Below are 23,096 nucleotides of genomic sequence, written 5' to 3'. Positions count from 1 at the left end.
GGAACCTGCACACAGTCGCCTTCTCCTCTCCCTGGATATTCCAGCCTGTAGGCTTGGGAGAGCTGAGTAAACCTTTCCAGAGGTGGAAGGGTAGGCACCGCCCAGCAATGTGGCGCTCGCCTGGAATCCCAGCGACTAAGGCCGGAGGAGGGAAAGTTTTTAGGCCAGCCTTTGCAATTTAGGAAGACCCTGACTCAAAATAAAAATAAAAAGAACTGAGGATGTAGCTCAGTGTTAAAGCGCCCCTGCGTTCAATACCCAGTAACTCTCCGTCTAAAAAAAAAAAAAAAAAAAAAAGGCGGGGCAGGCACCAAAGGCCAGCTCACCCGGACTAGCTTAAGCCAGTCTGGCAGGTGCCCTTCCCTGGCAACATGCCCAGGCCAAAGTCAAAGCCAGCCAGGCTCTGGGTGGGGCTTGTTTTGCAGAAGCTATTAAACCAAAGCTACCCTTATATGGTGGGGAGAGGCGGGACACGTTGCCTTAAAAGGAATTTGTATTCTAGAAAAAGAATGAGCCTCACCTTCTTCAATAGCATTTGCTACCTAGGCCAAGGCTGGGATCTTGAAGGCTTTTAGAAGACAGGGGGTTGGCCCAGAAGGACCCTGGAGTTTCTTCCCAGCCCAGCTATTCTCAGCAGATGGCTGGTCTACTTGCCTCCCGTCCACATGGGCAGTAGGCAGAATCATTCAGGAGATCTGACCCACTCTTAAGTGAGAAGTAACCCATCTGGCAATAGCCCCTGGTGAATGGCCAGCTCCTTCTTCAAACCAACACAAAGGCAGGGATGGCAGAAACTTCTCCACCTCCCAGATAAGTTCCCACGCCAGTTAGTAATGAATGAGGATCTTTTTGCCTGGGAGGTGAATGCTAGGGATACCCCTGGGAACCAATGGAATAAAACCTCAAAGAAAACATTTTCTGGCCTTGCTATTCTGAGAATATTGTACAGGAGAGAATATGAATGCTGCTATAAACATTGCCAGGTTTTCTAGGTACTTATGACCATTGGTAAAAAGACAACATGGCCGTTAAGCTGTAGAGTTAAAACAACTTCTTTGTAAAAACTTAGACCTCTAAATAAGCCACAAAAAAAGAAGACAAGGATTTCAATATAGCTATATAATCTTAATGTTTAATTTAAAAATAAAAACAAGGCTGGATTGGATTAGGAGAAAATGTCTGATTTGCAGAAGAATATAGGAATTTTTTTTAATCATGAAATTACAAGTCATTGATGAGAACAGCCTTCTTCCACAGGCTCACGAGGCTCCCTACAGAACCTGCTTTGGAAATAAGAGGTGAATCATCCCCCTTACCTCCTCCCCACCAGGGACTGGCTCTCTCCAAAATCCAAAGAAGGAATACATAACCCATCACATCTTCTGTTCGGTACCAAGAGTCAGCTTCTAAATCCAGGGGAAACCCTAAATAAGGGCCCAGTTCTTGAATAAATAAGGATCCCTTGGTTCCCCACTGAGGTTGGACATACCTGGTCAGAGAAACCACAAGGAAGGCCACAGGAACTGAGACCTTTGCTTTTGAACTTGTACACACAGTTGTTAGGGTTCCCAGGTTCAACCACCTTCTGACCACCATAGTCACAGAGGAGGGAGGTAAAGGAGGATGGAAACCCTGAGCAGAACCAGGCCCCCACCACCTTATTATGGCCCTACCAAAGTCCCTTACCCAGGGCTCACCAGTAGAGCAGCCAGTAGCTTTTGACCAGTCACTGAGGAAGCAGGGCAGGATGAGGGTCCCAGCTGGGGAAAGGGTGGTTTTTGGAGAGGTCTGAGTGTGCAGGTATAAAAGGCAAGAAGAGCATACTTATCTCCTCACCATGGCTAAGGCACTGAGAGGAAAGAAACAAGGTAAGAAGGGCGAAGATGGAAAGGGAGAGGCTGAAGGGTCCCCTGGACCCATTGGCTTGAAGACAAAAAAATATAGGAATTGGAAATGGATGGGACAACCACATGGGCCCCATGACTGTGCAAAGAGAAGCATTTGAGAAGTGGGTAGAGTCACGCCTGCGTGCTCATTACCCATAATGTTCCCCTCACCCTGCTCCAGAGTGGGAGAAAACTAGGTTGCAGAATAGCATAGGGTATTTCCCTGAGCCATAGGGTTAATGGCTAAAGAAACAAAGCTTCGTACATGGCAATTTCTACCCTTTCCTTGCCTTCTCAGTCTCTCTCAGTCTGTATGCTGACTATCCTTCCACTGTAGAGAGATGAAGGAGGAGTCAGCATCTAAGAGAAGGACTTTACAGGCCTAAAATATCCACTTCTCCAGTGGAAAGGCCAAGTTCATCCATCAGCTCATTCTGATGTCTTTTTTTATCACCATCACTTGGACCCATTCCTGTCTTAGGTTTGATAAGTGGGTCACCCACAGGAAAGATGAATCCAAGGCCGGCAGGGCAGAGCAGGGCAGAGCAGGGCAGAGCAGGGCAGAGCAGGGCTGGCTGGGGTAGGCCTTGAGCCTGTTTCTGGACCCTTGAAGACCACAGTTAACAGGAGCTGGTTTGCAGGTTGCTCTCCGTAAGCAGTGATGCAATGGATGAGGGGTCGTAGACACCGTCAAATTCCTCATCTGAGCTCAGTCCCTCGTGTTTCAGGGTCGACTCAGCCGCTGAACGGGAAGTTTTGCGCCTGAGTCAGAAAGAATACTGGTAAGGAAGGGGACCAGGCTGAATCCCCCATTTTAGAGATTCTGTGCCGCCCCCATGGAGCTGGGAGCAGAAGGGCAGCTCATACCAGGCGTCTTTCTCCAGGGATTTGATCCGGGCCTGGAGCTGTTCATTGACCTCATGCTGTTCCTCCAGCTCACGCTGTGCTTTCTTCCTCAGGCCATCCAGTCGCTCAATCTCTTCTTCTGCTTCATCCACCTGCCTCTTCAGAGCCTTCACCCTCAGGCTTAACTGGACAGGATACCAAGTCCCACATTAGAAAGGCACCTGCTACCATGGCCTAGAATCTCCTCTGTAACAATCTTTTTTTTTTTTTTAGATACTGATGAACCTTTATTTATTTTATTTTATTTTTTTAAAGAGTGAGAGAGAGTGAGAAAGAGGGAGAGAGAGAGAGAATTTTAATATTTATTTTTTAGTATTTGGCGGACACAACGTCTTTGTTTGTATGTGGTGCTGAGGATCGAACCCGGGCCGCACGCATGCCAGGCGAGCGCGCTACCGCTTGAGCCACATCCCCAGCCCCTGATGGACCTTTATTTTATTCATTTATTTATATGTAGTGCTAAGAATCGAACCCAGGGACTCCCACATGCCAATCTACAACTGAGCCACAACTCCAGCCCCTAGAACAATCTTTTTTTAAAAAATGTTTTTAGTTGTAGATGGACACAATACCTTTCTTTCTTTCTTTCTTTCTTTCTTTCTTTATTTATTTATTTATTTTTATGTGGTGCTGAGGATTGAACCCAGTGCCTCATATATAGGAGGCAAGCGCTCTACACTGAGCCACAATCCCAGCCCCCCCGTAACAATCTTGACAAGGGATAATTGCCTCTGAAAAAGTGCAACCATAGGCAAATTCTCTAGCCTCAGAAGTTGCCCTGGGATTAAATGAATTAATGCATGCATAACACGTAGCAAGAGAAACCAGCATTCAATACATATGCTAACTATGACTGCTCTACTCTCTCCTTGCAATGTAATCCCTCTGTCCTTACACAAGGAAAGTTTAGGTTCGAAAACCTTAGAGGAGATGGAGGCCTCCTTTATCCTTCAAGCAAACACATAACATATTTACCCACGATGGTTTGGCCTCAGGGTCCATGTCCTTACCTGGTCTTTCTGGTCATTGACATGCTGCCGCTCATCATCAATTTGGATAGACAACTCTTTAACTCTCCTTTCCAGTTTCCGGTTGGTAGACTGCAGAACAGTCTTCTCCCTGGGAGAGGAAGGTAGAGGGGTATCTACAGCTATCTCCATTTCTAAGAGAACCTTGCTTGGTTCTTTTCTGCCTCCAAGGACTTCTCTCCATCATGAGCCCCATCAACAGAACAAGGAGGGCTTAGGGAAGATCCAAAGAACCGAGGGAATACAGGACACTGACATCTCAGAATTTCTGCAGCTCCTTCTGCTCTGTATCAGGAGAAAAGGGGCTCCCTGAAGATCAGGCCAAGTTGGCCAGGCCTGAGGTGGAAGATGGGGGAGCCCCAGAGGAGAAAAACCAGACAGAGGAAGGCAGGAAGGAGCAAGGAAGGACAGGCTCGTGTTACCTCTCTTCAGCTTGGAGCCGCTCCTGCAACATCTGATTTTGGGACTCAAGCTGAGAGAAACTGGCACTGGGCTTCTGGAAGCCTTCTAAGTTGGTCAATCGGGTCTTCAAGTCCTTGTTCTGAGAAGGACAGGGAGCCCCCTGGGTCAGTCTATACTCCACTTGGTCATCCTACCCACCCCCAGGTCTAACTCCCAAACCCTCCCTCCTTTACCTGTCTCTCCAAGGAGATCTTGTCGCACTCCAAGTCCTGCCGAGCAGACCTCTCCTGCATGAGCTCGGCCCTCAGCTGATCCACCTGGGGGATGGGAGACAGGGACTAGCACTGGGGAGGGCAAAGAATGAGCCAGTAAGCTGAGCCAAGTAGGATAGAGCCCTGGTGGGGCAGACCCCTGGAGGATGGCCTGTGAACCCCAAAATTCCCAAGCAACTAAGTCATCACAATCTATCCCAATGAGAGGAGCCAGAGACTGAGAGCTTCGTTAGTCCCAGCAGGAACTGGCAGCCCTTCTTAACTGCAGCAGCCCTGAGTCAGGTCGGAGTAGCCCAGGCCAGCGGGACTCTTTCCTCTACTCAAATTCCTGGCTTTCTTCCACTTGAGGAAACCTGCCGACTCCTCCTAAAGTAGCAGAGGCCCTGAAGTAGACCTAGCCACACTCAAGCCTGCAGCCAGAAGTCTCCGGATCACAGAAGACGTAGGGTAGAATGGTTTCTGAGAAGGCCCAGAGGTCACATAGTCAGGAGCACACACAGTGGGAATCACCTGGTCCCGGCCACGGTTCACGCGGTCTGACAGCAGCTCCACGGTGTTCTTCTCCTCGTCTAACTCGGCTTCCAGGCGAGAGACTTTCTCCTAAGGCAGAAGGGCAAAAGGTCAGCTCTTCCCCGAACGCTGGACAATGGAATGCCAGGCTCAGACAGGGCCCTATGCCCAGGAGCCTTTAGATCCTTGCCCCTGCCCAGAGCCATCATGGACTAGCGCCCTCTTCTGACCACATGTGGCATGGGCAGCAGACTGTGGTCATGGCAAGAAGGCAAACCCCAGAATCCATTCCTCATGGGAGACCCCTTTTTCCTTATGGGAAAACTGAGATAGAAACCCAAGTACCAAGGCCAACAGAGACTCAGAAACCAAAGCACCAGAGTACATATTGGGGGAGCAAATTTAAGCCAGGCAGGCTAAGAACCCGGACTTGGGACTGGTCTGTCGGGTTTGAAGATCATACTGGGTTTCACTATTCCTCATCTGTAAAAGGGAGAAAGCGAGACTATCTAGCTCAGGGTTATCCTGAACATGAAATGAGTCTTAAGTGCCTGGCACATGGCACAATGTATGTTTGCTGCGGCTGCTACTGCTGTTATTATTGTTCTCAAATATAGCAAATGGAAGACCACTCTTCACCCTAAAGGGAGAATGCACTGCTCAGCTCCAGTCAACTGTTGCTTTGCAAAAGTCAGGTCTAGAAGCTCAGTGTTACATTTTTAAAATATGAAATAAGCCAGAAATCTAGATTCTTATTTGACACCTATAAATTTCTAAGCATTGGAATTTAGTTGAAGATTGCTTAAAATCCTGCAGCCCAACAAAGCCCATCCACTTGGGGTGCCAGTACAGAAAAGGGCTTAGAGTACCCTGGTTCCTTTCCCCACAGAAGGCCACCTGTGCCAGGTGGCCTTGCACTTCTCCCCCCCCCCCCCCCCCCCGAGGTCCTCACCTCCAGGTTTTTCAGTTGCCTGGTCCTGTCATCCTGGGAGCGTTTCTTGTTCTCTGCCTCTTGCTCCAGGCCCTGCAGCCGCTGGACCAGAAGTTCTTTGTCCAGTAGCGCAGTATCCCGCTCAGCCTGGGAGGCCTGCAGGGCCTGCCGCAGCCTCTGGATCTGCCAAAGGGGAAGATGGAAGAGTTCAGTGTAACATGGAGGTGGGAACTGAGGGGTGAGGTCAGTCTGCCCTTGAGGGAAGAAATCCGTGACATTCTCTTATTTTTTTTTCACTATTTTTTAAGTTGTAGATGGACACAATATATTTATTTATTTATTTATTTATTTTTATGTGGTGCTGAGGATCGAACCCAGGGCCTCACCCATGCAAGGCAGGCGCTCTACCACTGAGCCACAGCCCAGCCCCTCAGTGACATTCTTTAGAACTGCCAGCACAACATGATGATAAAAAGCAGAATGAGTTTTAGTTCATTTTCATTGTTGTTTCAAAATTCTGTATACAAATTAGAATCACTTGAGGTCTCTGAAGGTAGGGGTGTAGGGGTGTAGGGGTGTGTGTGTGTGTGTGTGTGTGTGTGTGTGTGTGTGTTACAGCCTAGGCTGGTCTCAAACTTCTGGGATCAAGGGATTCTCCTGCCTTGCCTCCCAAGTAGCTGGATCTATAGGTAAATGCCATTGCACCTGGCAGCCTAAGGAGTTTTTAAAAATGCTGATCCTGATTTAAGTAGTATGGGATACAGTTTGAGCATTGAGATTTTTAAAAATCTCCCCAGGTGACCAATGTGCAGCATAGTTTAAAAACCTCCGCTCTTGAGACAATGCATTCCCTGCTGTCTGTACCTAGGATAGGAAACTCCCTCTACCATCCACCACTTCCATGTGTCATTCATTGCAAGTGTTTGCAGCTAAACCTCAGCCCCAGGAACCCAGGCCACAGGGTCATTTCAGAGGCAGTGACCTTCCAACCTAAGGACATTAGACGGACATTCCCATCCGCCTGCCATTTAGGCTCCCACCTCATCCTGGAGCCGGCTCAGCCCCCCCGAGGTCTTCTCAGCCTCACTGGCCCAGTCCTTGGCCTGGCGCTGGGCATCTGCCACTTCCCGACGGGCCTTTTCCTTGTAGTCCTCCAGTTGGGCCTGGAGCTGCTTCAGGGCTTGCTTAGAGTCATCCCCAATCTGTTCCAGCTGAAATGTACCAAAGAGTTTTCAGCCCTGCACCTTGTCAGGAGGGATTCTGCCCCCTCCCCAGGCCCCGCTCACAGACTGCCTAGAGCCTGTTCCTGCCAAGGCGGCCCTCTCTTGCTCTTTCCAGGCCTAGGGCCTGAGCATGGATAGTTACTGTATTCACAGGTTTGGGGATTAAGCTCTGGCTCTACCACCAGTGACCAGTGGCATGGTACTCATCCTTTCTGGCTCTGTTCCTATCTATAAAATAGGGTAATAATAGTACCTACATTGCAGAGTTGTCAGAGAATGATACTGATTACACAAAGAACTTATCTCAGTGTCTGAAACAAAGTACACCTTCAGTGACCACATTTCAGCAAACCCAAGGTGACAATGATTCTAAGGTGTAACACTAAGAAAGAATCTGCCAACTGAACTGTAACATACCTATTCCAATTATAAGACACAATCCAATTTCAGAAAGGGTAAAATGGGTACTTTGGAACTGATACATGAGGTGTTGGTCTTGTATTGTAAAGCAAGAAATTGTGAGAAGAACCTTATCAGCAAAAAGCAATTTATTTCCCTGTCTCCCTCTCTCCTTTCCCTCCCTCAGTTTAAAACTCTATTCAGGAAGATTCTTGAGTTTGGATCTTATAGACTTCTAAAGCAGAATTCCAGGAAACAGCCCCCAAGAATGAAGACTATGAAGAGCAGGCTGTTGGGGGGGACAGGAGAAAACAGAGGGGGAGCCAGCGACACCTGAGGTATCTTTGAAGCAAGCAGATGCCCCACATTCTGCCTCACCCCAGCCCACCCCCCTAGGCAAGCTTCTGTATACGCTGGGCCTCTTTCTGAGGGTCCAGAACACCCAGGCATACCTCCTTGTTGAGTCGGTCCACAGTTCTGTCCAGCAAACGCTTTTGCTCCTCCAGTTCTGCCTTGCTCCTCCGAAGTACCTCCCGCTGCTTCCCCTCCTCCTCCAGGGCCCGGCTCAGGGCTTGCTGCTCCTGCCCCAGGCGGGCCAGCCCTCTCTGGGCCTCCTCCAGCCGGACCTCCAAAGCCCGCTTGGCTGCTACCAAGCTCCCCTCCTCCTCCTGAGCTTCATTCAGAGCCTCCTGTAGCCGAAGCTTCTCTGCCTGGAAGAGGGGAGAGTGACTGGTTTGGGCTGGGAAGGGGCAGAGCTTGGGTGCAGGTCATCTGGATGTGGGTAGATGGGAGGGAGGGGAGGCAGGTGTTTATGAAAATGGTGGGCAATAAAAACTGGCTTCCAAGAACCAGCAAAGAATCAGGACACAGAGAGCAGGCAAAGGGTGGGAGATCAGAGGTAAAAATACCGGAGCCCGGTCTGAAACATTCCCAAAGTACACGTCAGGACGTGAACCCAGGCAAACAGAAGATTCGGGAAGGCAAAACAGAATGGCACTACAAGAAAAAGTGCACTATGAAATAAGCAGAATAGGCAAAACAGACGGCTGGGGGCAAGCACGTGTTTATCCAGATCTGAGGGACAGGTCGGGAGGAGCCAGCCGGTGGGTGCCACTAACCTCCAGCCGCTGCACCTTGTCCCTGAGCCGCGCCTCCACGGCCTCCCCACCCTCGGCCAGGCCCTGGGCTTCCTTCAGCTGCTGCTCCAGACCCAGGATGCGCCTGCGGAATTCGTCCTTCTCCTCCTGGGTCTCCCGCAGCGTGGTCTCCACGGCTGCCCGCCGCTGCCCCAGCACCACGGTCTCGGCCTCCGCCGCCACCTTGGCCTGCGGGCAGGGGGAGCAGTGGCTCAGACCTCAGGGCTCGGGCCACCAGCACGCACACCCAGGGGACCCAGGGGACCCAGGAACACGGAGGAGGGGTCCCAGGCAGGGCTCCCTGGGAATCCGAGCCCTGCACAGACGCAGTGGGTCCCCAGGTCCAGGGCCCCGCAGAGCAGGGCAGTCCGGACCGTCACGGGGAACTCTGCAGCCCTGGGGCTCCTCAGCCCTCCAGACCCTCAGCTCCACCTCTAAGCCGGGCGCCCACTCCCCTTGCCTTGGAAGCCTCTTCACAGTCCTGTTTCAGTTGCTGCAGGGTCTTCTGCAGCTGGGCGTTCTGCTGTTCCAGCTCTCGGACTCGGTCGGCCTCGACCCTCAGGACGGCCAGCTGCTTCTCCAGCTCCTGGTCGCGGTGCCGCCCAGCCGCCTCCTGGTTCTGCCGCTGCGCTCGCAGCTCCTTGAGCTCATCCTGGGCCCAGCGAAGCTCCTAGAAGGGAAGGGGATTTTTGAAGGAACAAAGAGCCAGACTAAGGTTCTAGAAGATGGAAAAATAGAGAAACTCTCACACATTTTACAGGAAAGAATATTAAAAAAAAAAAAAAATGATGTGGCCACTTTGGGAAGCGGTTAGGCAGTTTTGCAAAAAGTTGAACATCCTCAGGTGCAGTAGCACATGGCTATAATCTCAGCTACTCGGGAGGCTGAGGCAGGAGGATCACAAATTCAAGGCCAGCATGGGCAACTTATTGAGACTCTGTTTCAAAATAAAAGAAAAGGAATGGGGATGTAGCTCAGTGGTAGAGCACACCCCTGCAACCCGTCATGAACAAGGCCTTGGGTTCAACCCCTAGTACCACAAAAAAAAAAAAAACAAAAAAAAAAAAACTGAACACACACTGACTACAAGGCCCAGAAATCCCACTCTTCAGTATATACCCAAAAGAACTGAAAAATGTATAGTTTGCATAAAAACTTGAACATGATGTTCATAGCAGCATTAGGCATTATACATAGGTCAACAGCAACGACCCAAGTGTCCATCAGTTGGCATATTCCTAGAGTAGAATCTTCTTCATCCATAAAACAGGGATGAAGACATTTGCTACCACATGGAAGAATTTTGAAGACATATCAGTGAAAGAAACAAAAGGCCACACGTTGTAGGATTGTGCTTATATGAAATAACCAGAATAGGCAAAACCAGACAGCGGCTCAGGGGCGGCCGGGGGTGGAGAGAATGACTACTAATGAACAGAGGGCTGTGCTGTACCTAGACAGTGGTGTGGTCTCACAACTCTGTGATCACAGTAAAAGTCACTGTACACTTTAAAAGGAGGAACTTCACGGTATGTAAAATATAACTCCATTTAAAAAATTATGCAGGGGAAGGGTGGGTTAGCTGATGGACAAAATAAGATTGGTTGTCTATAAAATATTGAAAACCAAAAATGTTATGCTATAAATATTAGGACATCTCTAATTTCTTTTTAAAGAAAAATTAAAATATGAATTCTTTAGCTATTAGTTACTCGTACAATTCAAAAATAACCATAATTAGGCAGAAAGACCACGTAACGTGGTGAATCTTCAAGGTAAGACACTAATAGGACTAATTATGAAGAAAAAGAAAGACAGCACCCTGAAAGTTCTGTTAGACTTGTTTAGTCTGTTTTCCCAATGTATGTTTTGTTCATTTACTAAATATGTGATAAAATACACTTACTATATGAGATAAATTAAACACCAGTTATTGCTTTCTCAGTTTTACCCAAATAAAAAATTGACTAAGATTACTGAGAGGTGCCCAGGCATGGTGGGGCACACTTGTAATCCCAGCAACTTGGGAGGCTAAGACAGGAGGATCTCGAGTTCAAGGCCAGCCTCAGCAACTTAGTGAGACCCTGTCTCAAAATAAAAAATAAAAAGTGCTGGGGATGTGGATTAATGGTGAAGTACCCCCAGGTTCAACCCCTGATATAAAAAGAGAAAAAAAAGATTGTTGAGAGAACTGTCCAAGTTCACTGTCAGCTAATACAGGGAAGAGATTTCAGACTATCCTTGATAGTTGTTGACTTCAAAACAACGTAATAAGTATTTAAGAGTATTTCTACTTCACCATTCTTTGGGAAGCTTTTGTGAGAAAAAAATGTTCTCCTCTTTTTGTGTCACTAGAGATTGAACCCAGGAGCTTTCTACCTCTGACTACATCCACAGCCCTTTTTATTTTTATTTATTTTTTGATATTTATTTTTTAGTTTTAGGTGGACACAGTATCTTTATTTTATTTTTATGCAGTGCTGAGAATCGAACCCAGTGCCTCACACATGCCAGGCGAGCGCTCTACCACTGAGCCACATCCCCAGCCCCTTTTTATTTTTTATTTTGAGATAAGGTCTCCCTAACTTGCCCAGACTGGCAATTACTTAAGTAAACTTACTTAAGTTTAAATTACTTGCTTACTTAAATCCTCCTGCCTCAGCCTCCTGAGTGCCAGGATTACAGGTACGCACCACCACACCCAGCTACCTGGGAAAACAATTTTAAATTACATAATGACATAATACTCATCAATGTATTTTTGGCTAACGTTTCTTATGGATTCTATTTTTGAGGGGGTGGTACTAGGGATTGGATCTAGGGGAGCACCCTGCCATTGAATCACATCTCACATCCTAGCCTGTTTTATCTTTTATTTTGAGATAGGATCTGCTAAGTTGCTGAGGCTGGCCTCAAACTTGTGATCCGCCTGCCTTAGCTTCCCAAGTCATTAGTTTGCAGGCATGCGCTGCCGTACCCAACTAGCATTTTTTTAAATGTTTTTCTCCACCAAATATTTTGCATAATCTTAGGTTCTTATTTCTTGCAAAATAATAATTTACAGCAATTTCTTTCTTCATTTAAAAATACAGTTGTTTTAATTCCACCTAGGAAGTTTTTTAGTAGAGTTGTAATAAACAAGCATGGATTAACTAATACTTGTTAACTGAGCATCTACTACATATCCAGGATTGTGGATCAATGAAGCACAAGAGCTAAAAGAATCTTTAGGAGGCCATAAATGGAAGAAAGTATTTTCATCAATTGTAGGGAACTAGTTATCTAAGTCATCCAAAAATAATTATTGCCTCCTTATAAATGAAACAGCAAGAATATGAAGAAATTATTTGGGTTCACTTCAATTTTATAACCTTATTATGTGACTCTTCTATGAAATATTATCCATGCATAATTTTAAAAAAAAAGGATTGGGCTGGGGATGTGGCTCAAGCGGTAGCGCGCTCGTCTGGCATGCGTGTGGCCCGGGTTCGATCCTCAGTACCACATACAGACAAAGATGTTGTGTCCGCCAAATACTAAAGAATAAATATTAAAAAAAAAAAAATTTAAAAAAATTTAAAAAAAGGATTAACTTTAAAAAAATAAAGGACAAAGAGGAAACTTTACCATGAACTTTGAGTGTTACTGCCTCACCAGCAAGGCTGTGCCTTGGAGACTGGAGAGATGGAGACCTTAAGCACCAGTACCCCGTAGCTCCCCACGTCCTGACTGTGTACTCTCTGAACAGCCTTCAGATTAAAATTTGGCTTCCCCTGTAGGTCAGCTGCCCATGCCAATGAGAGCACTCAGCCCTGGGATGATATTTCTCATTAGGAATTAATAAACGGCCTTCTAACTGTGAACATTTGTTTCATCACGTAGTTAATGAACCCCCCCTGAAGGACAGCGGCTTTTGCTATGCTGACCAAACCACGTTTCTGAGCCTGTGAAAAGGACCCTGGAGTTTTCCAAATCCACCTCAATGCTGCTGACCATGAAGTCTCTTGGGGGGCAGCCAGCAGCCTCTGGCTACACCCCGACCTGGCTGCTGCGAGCCCTTTCTCTACACAGTGAGGACACAATCTGGCAGGAGGAGGCCAGAAGACAAGCACAGGGGACAGAGCCCTGCAGGAAGTCCTGTGGATAGCTGAGGCGACCAGCTGCTGCTCTGCACCCCAACTCCCACGTACCTTCTTGAGCTCCTCAAGTTGCAGATTGTCTCTGGTACTGGCTCGAGCGTGCTCCACTTCCCTCTGCAAGACCTCCACCTTCTCCCCAAGCTCCTCTTCCATCTCCTCCTTCTCCATCCGCAGCTGCAGGAGTCTGAGCCCAGCCAAGGTAAAATAAAGGGGCAAGGGAATGGGGTCAGACCTCACATCTGGGAGAGGTGTGTAGGACAACGGAACCCACCTTCCTGGAGGCCACTACACCGAGAACCCACTCTCGAGAGAGAGGAAGGTGGACATGGTGGACATGCAATTGGGAGATGGCAGAGTCAAGTACAGCCTGGGGAGAAGGGCAGTGGGTACAAGAGTCACAGGAAAGCCTTCCTGGAACAAGTGCAAGGTTCTCACTCCTGCTTGGTGGCTCTGAGCTCCTCCTTGTTCTTCTGGAACATGCTCTGCCAGTGTTCGGTCTCCTCTGAGGTCTCCTCCAGCTCCCTCTGCAGACCCCGTACCAGGGCTGACATCTTCTGCCTCTCGGCCTCCAACACGGCGTGGTCCTAGGAAAGGGGAAGGCGGTGCCAGGGGCTTACTTCAAGGCAGAATGCAGTGTAGAGGGGGAAGCTAAGGCCCAGAGGGCGCCAGCATCCTGCACCCCAACATCCCGGGGGTACCTAGCACAATGCTGGCAGAAGGTTCTCGCCCCCCAGGTCGCCTCCTCTTCTCTGTCATCTACAGGAAGCCTCCCCCGTTACTTCCCGGCGGCCCTCTGGCCACACATCCTCACAGTGAGTGGGACCTGCTCTCCCTCCCCATGTCTCTGTAGGTTTCCTGGCCCGGGTTCTGACCACATCTCACACATGTCCTTTAGGGAGAGGCCCCGTTTAAACCATGAAGAGTCCAAAAATGCAAGACCCCCCCAAACAGACCCACTCCCGGGCAGTGCCCTGCCCCCCAGCCCCTGCCCTGGCCACATGCCTGGGTGGCATCTTGCATGCTCCTGCGAAGCTGCTCCGTGTCTCGCTGGTACTGCTGGCGGACCTGCTCCACCTCCTGGTCACGCGAGGCCACCTCTTCCTTCAGGGCCCCCTTCAGGGCCGTCAGCTCCCGTTCCCGCAGCCTCAGCTGCTCCTCTACCCGCTGTTTCCCCTCTAAGACCTCTTCCAGAAGCTCCCGGGTCTCTAACAATTCCTGGGAAAGGGAACAGAAGAGCACAGGGTGGCATGTTAGGATCCTCTGTTTATTAATTCATTCATTCAGTCAAGAGGCATTTATTGAGGGCTGTGGCTCAGCGGTAGAGCACTTGCCTAGCCAATGTGAGGCCCTGGGTTCGATCCTCAGCACCACACAAAAATAAATAAGTAAAGGTATTGTGTCCATCTACGACTTAAAAATATTAAAAAAAAAAAAAAACATTTATTGAGCACCTTGTACTAGATATGTACCCAGGTTTTCCCTGCCCACCAAGATGCCTCGTTAGGGTAAAGGAAACCTGTTATTCTGGGCTGAGGGCCAATCCACCTCTGAGTCTGCCTGCACGCACACTAAGGAGTACCTGAAACAAGCCATCTACCCCGTACTTTGGGGAAACCATGAATGGGCAGACTTGAGCCTGCTCCAGGTTAGAGGAACCACACTGGGCACATAATCCCACTCCCTACCTTCAGCAGCACCTCCTTGGCAGGTTCAGGACCCTGACCCTGCTTCAGCTTGTTCTGCAGCTCCATCACCTGGGTCTCCAGTCCGTGCCGTAACCTGTCACCCTGGTCCAGGAGCAGCTTCATGTTCTGGAGCCTAATAATAGATGACACCATTGAACACCATGTGTCAGGCAGTTTTCTAAATACTGCATATTCGTTAATCCATTCACCCACCCCCCTTTTTTTAAATATTTATTTTTTAGTTGTACAAAATACCTTTATTTGGTTCATTTATTTTTATGTAGCTCTGAGGATCAAACCCAGGGCCTCGCACGTGCTAGGCGAGCGCTCTACCACTGAGCCACAACCCCAGCCCCTTAAACCCCCTTTAAGTATGTATTCAGATCTTTTGTTTGTTTGGGTTCTATTTTGTTTTATTTATTTACTTATTTTTGACACTGGGGATTGAACTCGGGGGCACTCTACCACTGGGCCACAACCACAGCCCTATTTAGTATTTTATTTACAGACAGGGTCTCACTGAGTTGCTTAGTGCCTCCCCTTTGTTGCTGAGGCTGGTTTTGAACTTTCGATCCTCCTGTCTCAGCCTCCTGAGCCACTAGGATTATAGGTGTGCGCCACTGCGCCCAACATCTATTTTGTTTTTTTCAGAGCTGGGGATTGAACCCAGGAGTGCCCTACCACTGAGCTGTATCCCCAACCCTTTTATTTTTTCCCACTTTTTAAAATTGGCACATTATAGTATACATAATGGGTTTTATTGTTACATTATATTCATACTTGCACATAATATAACAATGTATTTTGGCCAGTATAACTCCCCAGTGGTTCCCCATTCCCTCCCTGCCTCCCTCTCCCTGGTCCCCTTCACTTTTCTTTTCCTTTTTCCTCTTTAGCTCTCACATATGAAAGAAAACATATGACCCTCGACTTTCTGAGTTTGGCTTATTGGGTTTATCATAATGTTCTCAAGTTCCACCATTTTTCTGAGAATGACATAATCTCATCTTTCTTTATGGCTAAATAGAACTCCATTGAGTATGTATACCGCATTTTTCTTTATTCGTTCATCCACTTAAGGACATCTAGGCCAGTTCCATAGTTTGGCTATTGTGAATTATGCTGCAATAAACACAGGTCTGCACGTACCACTACAGTATGACTAATTCTTTGAGACAAATACCAAGGAGCGGGAGAGCTGGGTCATATGGTGATTCCATCCGGGTCTTGAGGAACCTCCTACTGATTTCTATGTTGGTTGTCTAATTTACAGTCCCAACAATAGTGTAAAAGTGCTCCTTTTTCTACCCATTCTCTCTGGCATTTTATTATTGTTTATATCCCTTCCTTTTTTTTTTTTTTTTTTGGTGGGACCAGGGATGCAGGGGCACTTAACCACTGATCTACATCCCAGCCCTTTTTATCTTTTATTTTGAGATGGGGTCTCACCAAGTTGCTAAGACTGGCCTCAAACGTGCAATCCTCATGCCTCAGCCTCCTTAGTTGCTGGGATTACAGGCATGCACCACCCCACCTGGCTATTGTTTGTATTCTTTTTTTTTTAATATTTATTTTTTAGTTGTAGTTGGACACAATACCTTTATTTTTACTTATTTATTTTTATGTGGTGCTGAGGATCAAACCCAGGGCCTCACACATACCAGGCAAGCACTCTGTCATGGAGCCAAAACCCCAGCCCTGTTTGTATTCTTGACGGCTGCCCAACTAACTGGAGTGAGATGAAATCTAAGCAAAGTTTTGCTTTTCATTTCCCTAACTGCTAACAACATTGAACTTTTTTCATATACTTATTGGCCATTTGCATTTCTTCCTTTGAGCAGTGTCTGTTTACTTCATCGGCTCATTTATTAATTGGGTTATTTGGTTTTTTGAGTTCTTTATATATTCTGGGTATTAATCCTCTATCAGGAGAATACCTGGCAAAGGTTTTCTCACATTCTGCAGGTTCTCTCTTCACATTGTTTTTTTCTTTTTAATTTTATTTTATGTGGTGCTGAGGATCGAACCCAGTGCCTCACACGCGGGAGGCGGACACTCTACCACTGAGCTACAGCCCAGCCCTCTCTTCACGTTCTTAATGGTCTCCTTGGCTGTGTACATTCCCACCCCTTTTTATTTATTTCGAGACAGGGTGTCCTAAATTATCCAGATTGACCTCAAAACTGTAATTCTCTTGCCCAGCCCCCCGAGTAGCTGGGATTACAGGTGTGGGCCACCATGGCTGGTTCCCTGTTCAAGTCTTAACCAAGGCTCTCCTGACCACCTTACTCAATACTGCAGTCTGCCCCACAGCCTGACCTCCTGACCTGCTGAGCCTGCTCTGCTCACCATCTTCTCCTGTGTTACCAATTCAGTTCCAGACGATGCTGGTTCCCTGTCGGTTCCCTTTCTCGAGAAACCAAGCTTCTGGAGAAGAGGGTGCTTCTCTGCACCGCTCACTGACGCACCCCAGGAGCTAAGACAGTGCCTGTTCTGGGAGAACACCTGACTCAACCCCGTGAGGCAGGCACGACCAGGAAGCTCAGTTTGCAGATTACGCACCTGAGGCACAGAGGCCAGCAGGTGGCCCGAGTCCACACTAACACCATTACCAGAGAAAGTGAAGAGAAGATCCTGGGTGAACCGCCCCCCTTCAGCTTCTGAAGATCCCCTCTGTTCCCCTGGACCTGGGAGGGGGGCCTCTAACGCCCCCCACGTGCCATCGCCGCACTCACTCCTTGGTGCTCTGCTGGGCGTCCCCCTTCTTCCTCTCCAGCAGGTCCTGCAGCCGGTCACACTCCTCCGCCTTCTCCTGCAGCTGCCGCTCCAGTCTAACCCGGGACGGCTCCAGCTTCTGTCGCTTCTGGGAAAGGGATGAAGACTCTCAGAAAGACCCAGAACGATGGGAATGACTAACATTGCACCGGAGACTCACTGCACGACAGGCACGGAACCAGGGGCCTTCCGAATCACCTGCACTGAGTTCTCATGACAAGCCTGGGGACCGGGGACGCTTTAAAACACATCCAGAGATTCTGATGTTCTGTTCAAAACATGAAGCCTAATTCTGCTCCCCTTGGGGATGGGCTGCGCTTAGTGGCTCCCTCCTTGCGAACAGGAAAATGAGGACGCGGTGTGTAAGTTTTGCGACTGGGTCCTAAAAAGGCATGGGGGCTTCCTCCTTGCATCACTCATTCTGAGGGAAGGTGGCTGCCGTATTGTGAGAGCACCCAAGCAATTTTATAAAGCCATAGAGCCCCACATTGAGGCCCCAACCCACAGCCATTTGAGAAAGTCATTTTAGCAGCGGATCCTTCAGCCTTACTCAAGTCTGCTAACGGGAGACCCTGAGTGAGAATGGCTCAGTCCAGCAGGTCCTAGATGTTTGGTCATCAGACACTGAGAAATTCTTGTTTTAAGCTGTTAAGTTTGAGGATAATGTATTATAAGGCAACAAATAACTAAATAATAAATGACAGTACTATGATCATTCCCACTTCACATGTAAGGAAACAGAAGCTTAGAACACTTAAAGAATTCATCCAAGAGGCTGAGGGGATAGCTCAGTGGTTGAATGCATCCCTGGGTTCAATCCCCAACCCCACACAAAGGAAAAAAAGGACTGGTCCAAGGTCAGTTTCAACAAGACAATGGTACCAAAATCAGAACCGATTGACTTTGATGCTCTAGTCCACTGCGTTGCCTTCTAGAAAACAAGGAGGTCACAGTCCTACACTCACTGAGCACAAACAAGACAATACTGTGAAAGATGGAAGCAGTATTATTATAAAAAGGGACAGAAACAGAAACCTGGATGCAGTGGCACATGCCTGTAATCCTAGCTACCGAGGAGGCTGAGATGGGAGGATCACGAGTTCCAGGCTATCCTAATCCTAGGCAACTTAGAGAGGCCCTGTCTCAAAATAAGAAACAACAAGGGCTGGGATGTGGCTCAGTGGTTAAGCGCCCCTTGGTTAAATCCCAGTACTACAAAAATGTTTTTAAAAGGGCTAGGATGTAGCTCAGTGGTAGACCACCTCTGGGTTCAATCTTTAGTACTACAAAATAAAAAAGGATACATAGTTTTTTAGAATGAGACTTGAATTTTTCGTTTCTTCTCTGCAACTTACTATCATAGATAACTTACTCAACCTCTCTGATCTTAAGGTTCTAGATGGGCTGGGAATGTGGCTCAGTGGTAAAGTGCTTGCCTCAGAAAGGTCTGAAACAACTACTTTGCAAGGTTTCTATGATGACTATATATTACCCAGGGCAGCACATGCTACAAAAATTGTATTCAAAAGCTGGGCATGGGGGTGCATGCCTGTAATCCCAGCAACTCAGGAGGCTGAGGCAGGAGGATCTCTAGTTTGAGACCAGCTTCAGCAAGTTACTGAGGCCTTGTCTCAAAAAGGGATGGAGATGTATCTCAGTGGTAAAGAGCCACTGGCTTCAATTCTTAGTATAAAAAAAGTATATATGTTCAATCAATGACAGCTACTAGTATGGCCGTCATTATTACATGATGAGAAGAACAGAGGTGAAGCATTTTAGTAATTTTTTCAAGCTATATACAGCCAGTAAATAGCAGAGTCAGGATGAGAACTCCCAAAGAAAATGCAATGGGAAGTAGCTGGATCCTAATGTACTCGGCCTCCCTGAGTCCAGGGAACCCAAGAGTCCTTGCTGGTTCTAGTGCACACTCTTGTCTAGCCTCACGGGACACCTGAGCGCTCATCTCACTCTTCAAGAGCCACCCAGTCCACCTTGAGGCCACGGCTTTCCCCCTGCCTCCCTCTGCATCTCCAACCCCCTTCACCTTCACCTCTTCCTCCAGTTTTTTCTGCAGCTCCTCCACTTTCCGGGTGACTTCACTCTGCCCTGCTATGGTCTTAGTCGAATCAGGAGAAACCATCTGCTGGAGGTAAGCAAGGAGGAGAGGGCGGGAGTTGACCCAGACCCCGATCCCTGGAACCCTCCCAGCCCTCACCCGGACCCTTGCTCCTGCCCGAGGAAGGCCACTCACCACCAGAGGCTCCATCTGCTCCAGAACCAAACTGACCTTCCTCCTGACAGAGGCTTCACTCTCTGAGCTTCTGGAAGGCAAAGGGAGAGAAGCAAGAGTGAGCAGAGGAAAGAGGGAATAAATAAGGAGAAGGGAGAAGAAGGGAAGTGTGTGTCTCCAGCGTCGGGGGCCTGCCTACCCCTCTTTGAGGATGCCATAGATGGTGGCCTTCACGTGGTCCACACTCCCTGGGGGGGCCGTCTCCTGCTGGTCTCGGAGAAGGTCCGGAGTCGATTTGAACTGAAAAAGAGAGAGAGAGAGAGAGAAAGAAGAAAAAAATAGGAAGATTAGGCCAGAGGTGTGTATGGAGCCACCATGAAGTGGAGGGGGCAGCTTCAAGCACGATAAGGCCGAGCAATAGGCCAGGGGGAAGTGCAGGCAGGACACCCCCCACACCGTCGTCACATTGTTATTTCCCCAGTAAGCAGATCTCAACAAGCCATGAGCTATGTCACCAGGAACTTGTCATTAGCGGTGGTTGATGTATTAGAGCTTCTAAATGATTTACTTTTAGAGTGAACATAACTTTGTCTCCAAGTAAAGTTGTTCCCCCACGTCCTTAAATTTTTTTTTTTTTTTTTTTTTTTTTGGTACCAGGGATTGAACCCATGGACACTTAACCACCAAGCCACATCCCCAGCCCTTTTTTATATTTTATTAGAGACAGGATCTCACTGAGTTGCTTAGGGCCTCTCTAAGTTGCTGAGGCTGGGCTTGAACTCACGATCCTTACCTCAGTCTCCCCAGCTGCTGGGATTACAGGTGTGCACCACCCTGCCCGGCTCAGCATTACATTCTTTTTTTTTTTTTTTTTTTAACATTTTTGAGTTGTTGACGGACCTTTATAATAAATTTGTATGCTGTACTGAGAATTGAACCCAGTGCCGCATACATGTGAGGCAAGTGCCCTGTCACTGAGCTACATCCCCAGTCCTCGGCATAACATTCTTGATAAAGAAAGAAGGTGTGGAATTTTGGCAAGAGCACCAGGAAACTGCTCATATTCTCCAAGTCTGTCTTATGAAAACTGTAGACCTAGCCAATCAATATTTGCAGGTGACTGAGGCCTGGTTAATGGCTGCGGCAATGACAAGTAACTCTCCATGCTTGTGAATAGTGATTTCTTTATTTTTCTCTTTAGCAGTACTCGGAATTGAACCAAGGGATGCTCTGCCACTAAGCCGCATCCCCAGTCCTTTATTTTCTTATTTTGAGACAGGCTATGGCTAAGATATTGAAGATCTCGCTAAGTTGCCCAACCTGGCCTCAAATTTGTGATCCTCCTGCCCAGGATCTGGGATTACAAGTGTGCACACCATGGCCGGGCACAGTGGCACACGCCTGTAATCCCAGAGGCTCAAGAGGCTGAAGCAAGGGGATCATGAGTTCAAAGTCAGCCTCAGCAACTCAGCAAGACCCTGTCTCTAAATAAAAAGGGGCTGGAGATGTGGCTCAATGGTTAAGCGCCCCTAAATTCAATCCCTGGTACAAAAGAAAAAAACAGTGTGCACACATGCCTGGCTTGTGAATAGTGGTTTCAGAGTTAGTTCCACTTTCTTTAGAATTCTGCCCATAGAATCACCTCATATATGTGAATATCACCCACTCAGGGGATGGAGAGCAAAGGACGAGTCCTGGGGCTGGTGAGCCAGGGTGTGTGTGGGAGAGGGAGAGGGTAGAGGTGGGGAGGGACTGAGTCTGACCTGCAGCATGGTGGGATCCCGTGCTTTCTCCTGTGGCTCCTCAAAACTCTGAATGACCCAGTCCTGAGCCGGATGGGGATGGCTAAGGCCCCGCACAGGGCTCGGGCTCTGGGAAGGCTGTTTCAGGCTGCCCACATGATTGTCATACTTTGCGCTAGGAGTCCAGTGGTCGGGGGACTGGCGCTCCTGTTCCTCCAGGGGGTCCTGTGGGAGCCGGCTGTCCAGGCTCTGGCTCCGTTTGCGCTGTTCATGGGGCAGTGTCCGAGTACGACGGCCCGTGCGTCCCCGGGTTTGGCCCCCGACTTGACTGTCAAATTTGTTGATGAGGGAGTCCACTGAAGACAAGGGAGCAGTGTCGATGGTGCTGTCTGGGGACGTCTCTTTGGGCGCTAACTCCAGCAAGCTGTTGCTCCTGTTGCTGGAGTCCATAGGGATAGGGCCTGCCAGGGAGGCCTGGGACTGGGACCGGGGTAGTCTTCCATTCCAGTAGGACCCAGGCTCCTCATCAGACGTGCTGCCCTGCGAGGAGGCGGGAAACCCCTTCACCTGAGAGTAGGGGTTCTCAGGGAGTTCCGAATCAGAGCTCAGAGTTCCTGGGGCCCCTGGGTTGTCGGACCCCTTGATCTGGACCCCGAAGGAGTCACTTCCTTTCTCTCCACTGTTAAGCACCACAAAGGGCTGCCCAGCAATGCCCTGCACACGCACGGCAACCCCGTAGGTATTGGCTCTTGCATCCTTAGTAGGGCGTCGCACTCCACGACGTATGGTGTCCATCTCTGCACCCCCCTCTGGCTCTGTGATAAAGCGGATCTGGACTCCATGGTCTACAGGGCCCCGAGGCTCAGCCATGGCGGATGCCTGCTCATGGGTAGGAGGGATCCTAGAAAATGAAGAAAAGAGTTTTAGCTGAATAACTTGCAACAGAAACCCAAAAACCCCCACCTGCCCACCTTTAACGAAACTGGTTGCCTTATCAGTTCCTTGTATACACCACAGTGGTTCTCATACTTTATCTGAGCAGCAGAAACATTGGAATGTGGGTCCCCACCCCCAGTTTCTGATTCAGTAGGTCTCGGGTGAGACTTGAGAATGTGCATTTCTAACTAAATTCTCCCTGGTGATGGCTGATACTATCTGGTACTATCTGCTGTTCCAGATAGCACACTTTGAAATTCACTGACCTAGAAGAATCTACTTCCTCTGATACAGCCCTGGGGAGCCTGGCTTTGTCAAGAGTTTAAAGATTTTGCTTGATTTTCAAACATACCGTGCACACGTAACACCAAGTGCCTCTGTCCTCCCCTGAGTAAAGGCAGATCCAAGGCCTGCCTACCAGATAACCTCCACCCCCTGGAGAAAAGGGAGCCTCCTCTCCCAGAGCTCATTTAAAATACGGATGACCTCAAAATGTGGCATCCCCTTTTTGAAAAGATATTCAAAAATATGGCAGTGATGCATCTGCGGTGGGGGAATGAGAACGGGGGACAGGGATGGGAGAAGGGAGAGTTTCTAGTCTCTAGAAGAGAAAGGCATGGACTCTCTACTCCCTTTGCCTTTGAGACCACGTAGACACATTATCTATTCAAGAAAAGATCTACAGCTGGGGACACAGCTTAGTGCCAGAAAGCTTGTCCAGCATGTGTAAGGCCCTGGTTTTGATCCCCAGCAAACAAACACCAAACGAAAAAGAAAAGACTTAAATTAGGTGTTAAGTGGGCCAATCCAAACACACGCTCCCCACCCCCAACAGGTAGGCAGAGGCAAGGCTCTCAACAGACTAGCTCCCTGGTCCGCATTCCAAGCTTGGAGTC

The 23,096-nt window shown here is 48.4% G+C and overlaps 1 protein-coding gene across 3 annotated transcripts; it reads right to left on the bottom strand.

Moving 5' to 3' along the window:
• Positions 1-1,159: 1,159 nt before the first annotated feature.
• Cgn (cingulin) lies at positions 1,160-22,143 on the bottom strand. 3 transcript variants are annotated; one of them, XM_076861528.1, is made up of 20 exons: positions 21,286-22,143; positions 19,722-19,822; positions 19,544-19,613; positions 19,337-19,432; positions 17,253-17,380; positions 14,518-14,650; positions 13,835-14,047; positions 13,268-13,416; positions 12,884-13,016; positions 9,154-9,363; positions 8,676-8,882; positions 8,010-8,267; positions 6,976-7,146; positions 5,957-6,118; positions 5,005-5,094; positions 4,456-4,539; positions 4,243-4,361; positions 3,803-3,911; positions 2,754-2,917; positions 1,160-2,648 (listed from the first exon to the last, which is right to left on the bottom strand). In XM_076861528.1, the coding sequence occupies exons 1-20, from the start codon at positions 22,132-22,134 to the stop codon at positions 2,507-2,509; spliced, it is 3,588 nt and encodes a 1,195-aa protein (XP_076717643.1). In that variant the 5' UTR covers positions 22,135-22,143; the 3' UTR covers positions 1,160-2,506. The 3 variants fall into 3 exon arrangements, with proteins under 3 accessions (XP_076717643.1, XP_076717642.1, XP_076717641.1); XM_076861527.1 differs by having other exon boundaries at positions 19,337-19,408; positions 21,286-22,134; XM_076861526.1 differs by having other exon boundaries at positions 19,337-19,435; positions 19,547-19,613; positions 21,286-22,134.
• Positions 22,144-23,096: the final 953 nt, after the last annotated feature.

Source organism: Callospermophilus lateralis, chromosome 7 (genome assembly GCF_048772815.1).
Source record: "Callospermophilus lateralis isolate mCalLat2 chromosome 7, mCalLat2.hap1, whole genome shotgun sequence".
Lineage (NCBI taxonomy): Eukaryota > Metazoa > Chordata > Mammalia > Rodentia > Sciuridae > Callospermophilus > Callospermophilus lateralis.
Note: the sequence above shows the minus strand (reverse complement) of the source record. Positions and strands in the feature narration are given on the sequence as shown.

What these genes read in the sequence shown, in the direction of transcription:
- Cgn (XM_076861528.1), bottom strand. Translation starts at nt 22,134, where the DNA reads ATGGCTGAGCCTCGGGGCCCTGTAGACCATGGAGTCCAGATCCGCTTT. An exon ending in GGGATCCCACCATGCTGCAG is followed by an intron (nt 19,823 to 21,285) that starts GTCAGACTCAGT and finishes TCTCTTTTTCAG; the next exon opens with TTCAAATCGACTCCGGACCT. An exon ending in CCAAGGAGGTGCTGCTGAAG is followed by an intron (nt 14,048 to 14,517) that starts GTAGGGAGTGGG and finishes TCCCTTTCCCAG; the next exon opens with GAATTGTTAGAGACCCGGGA.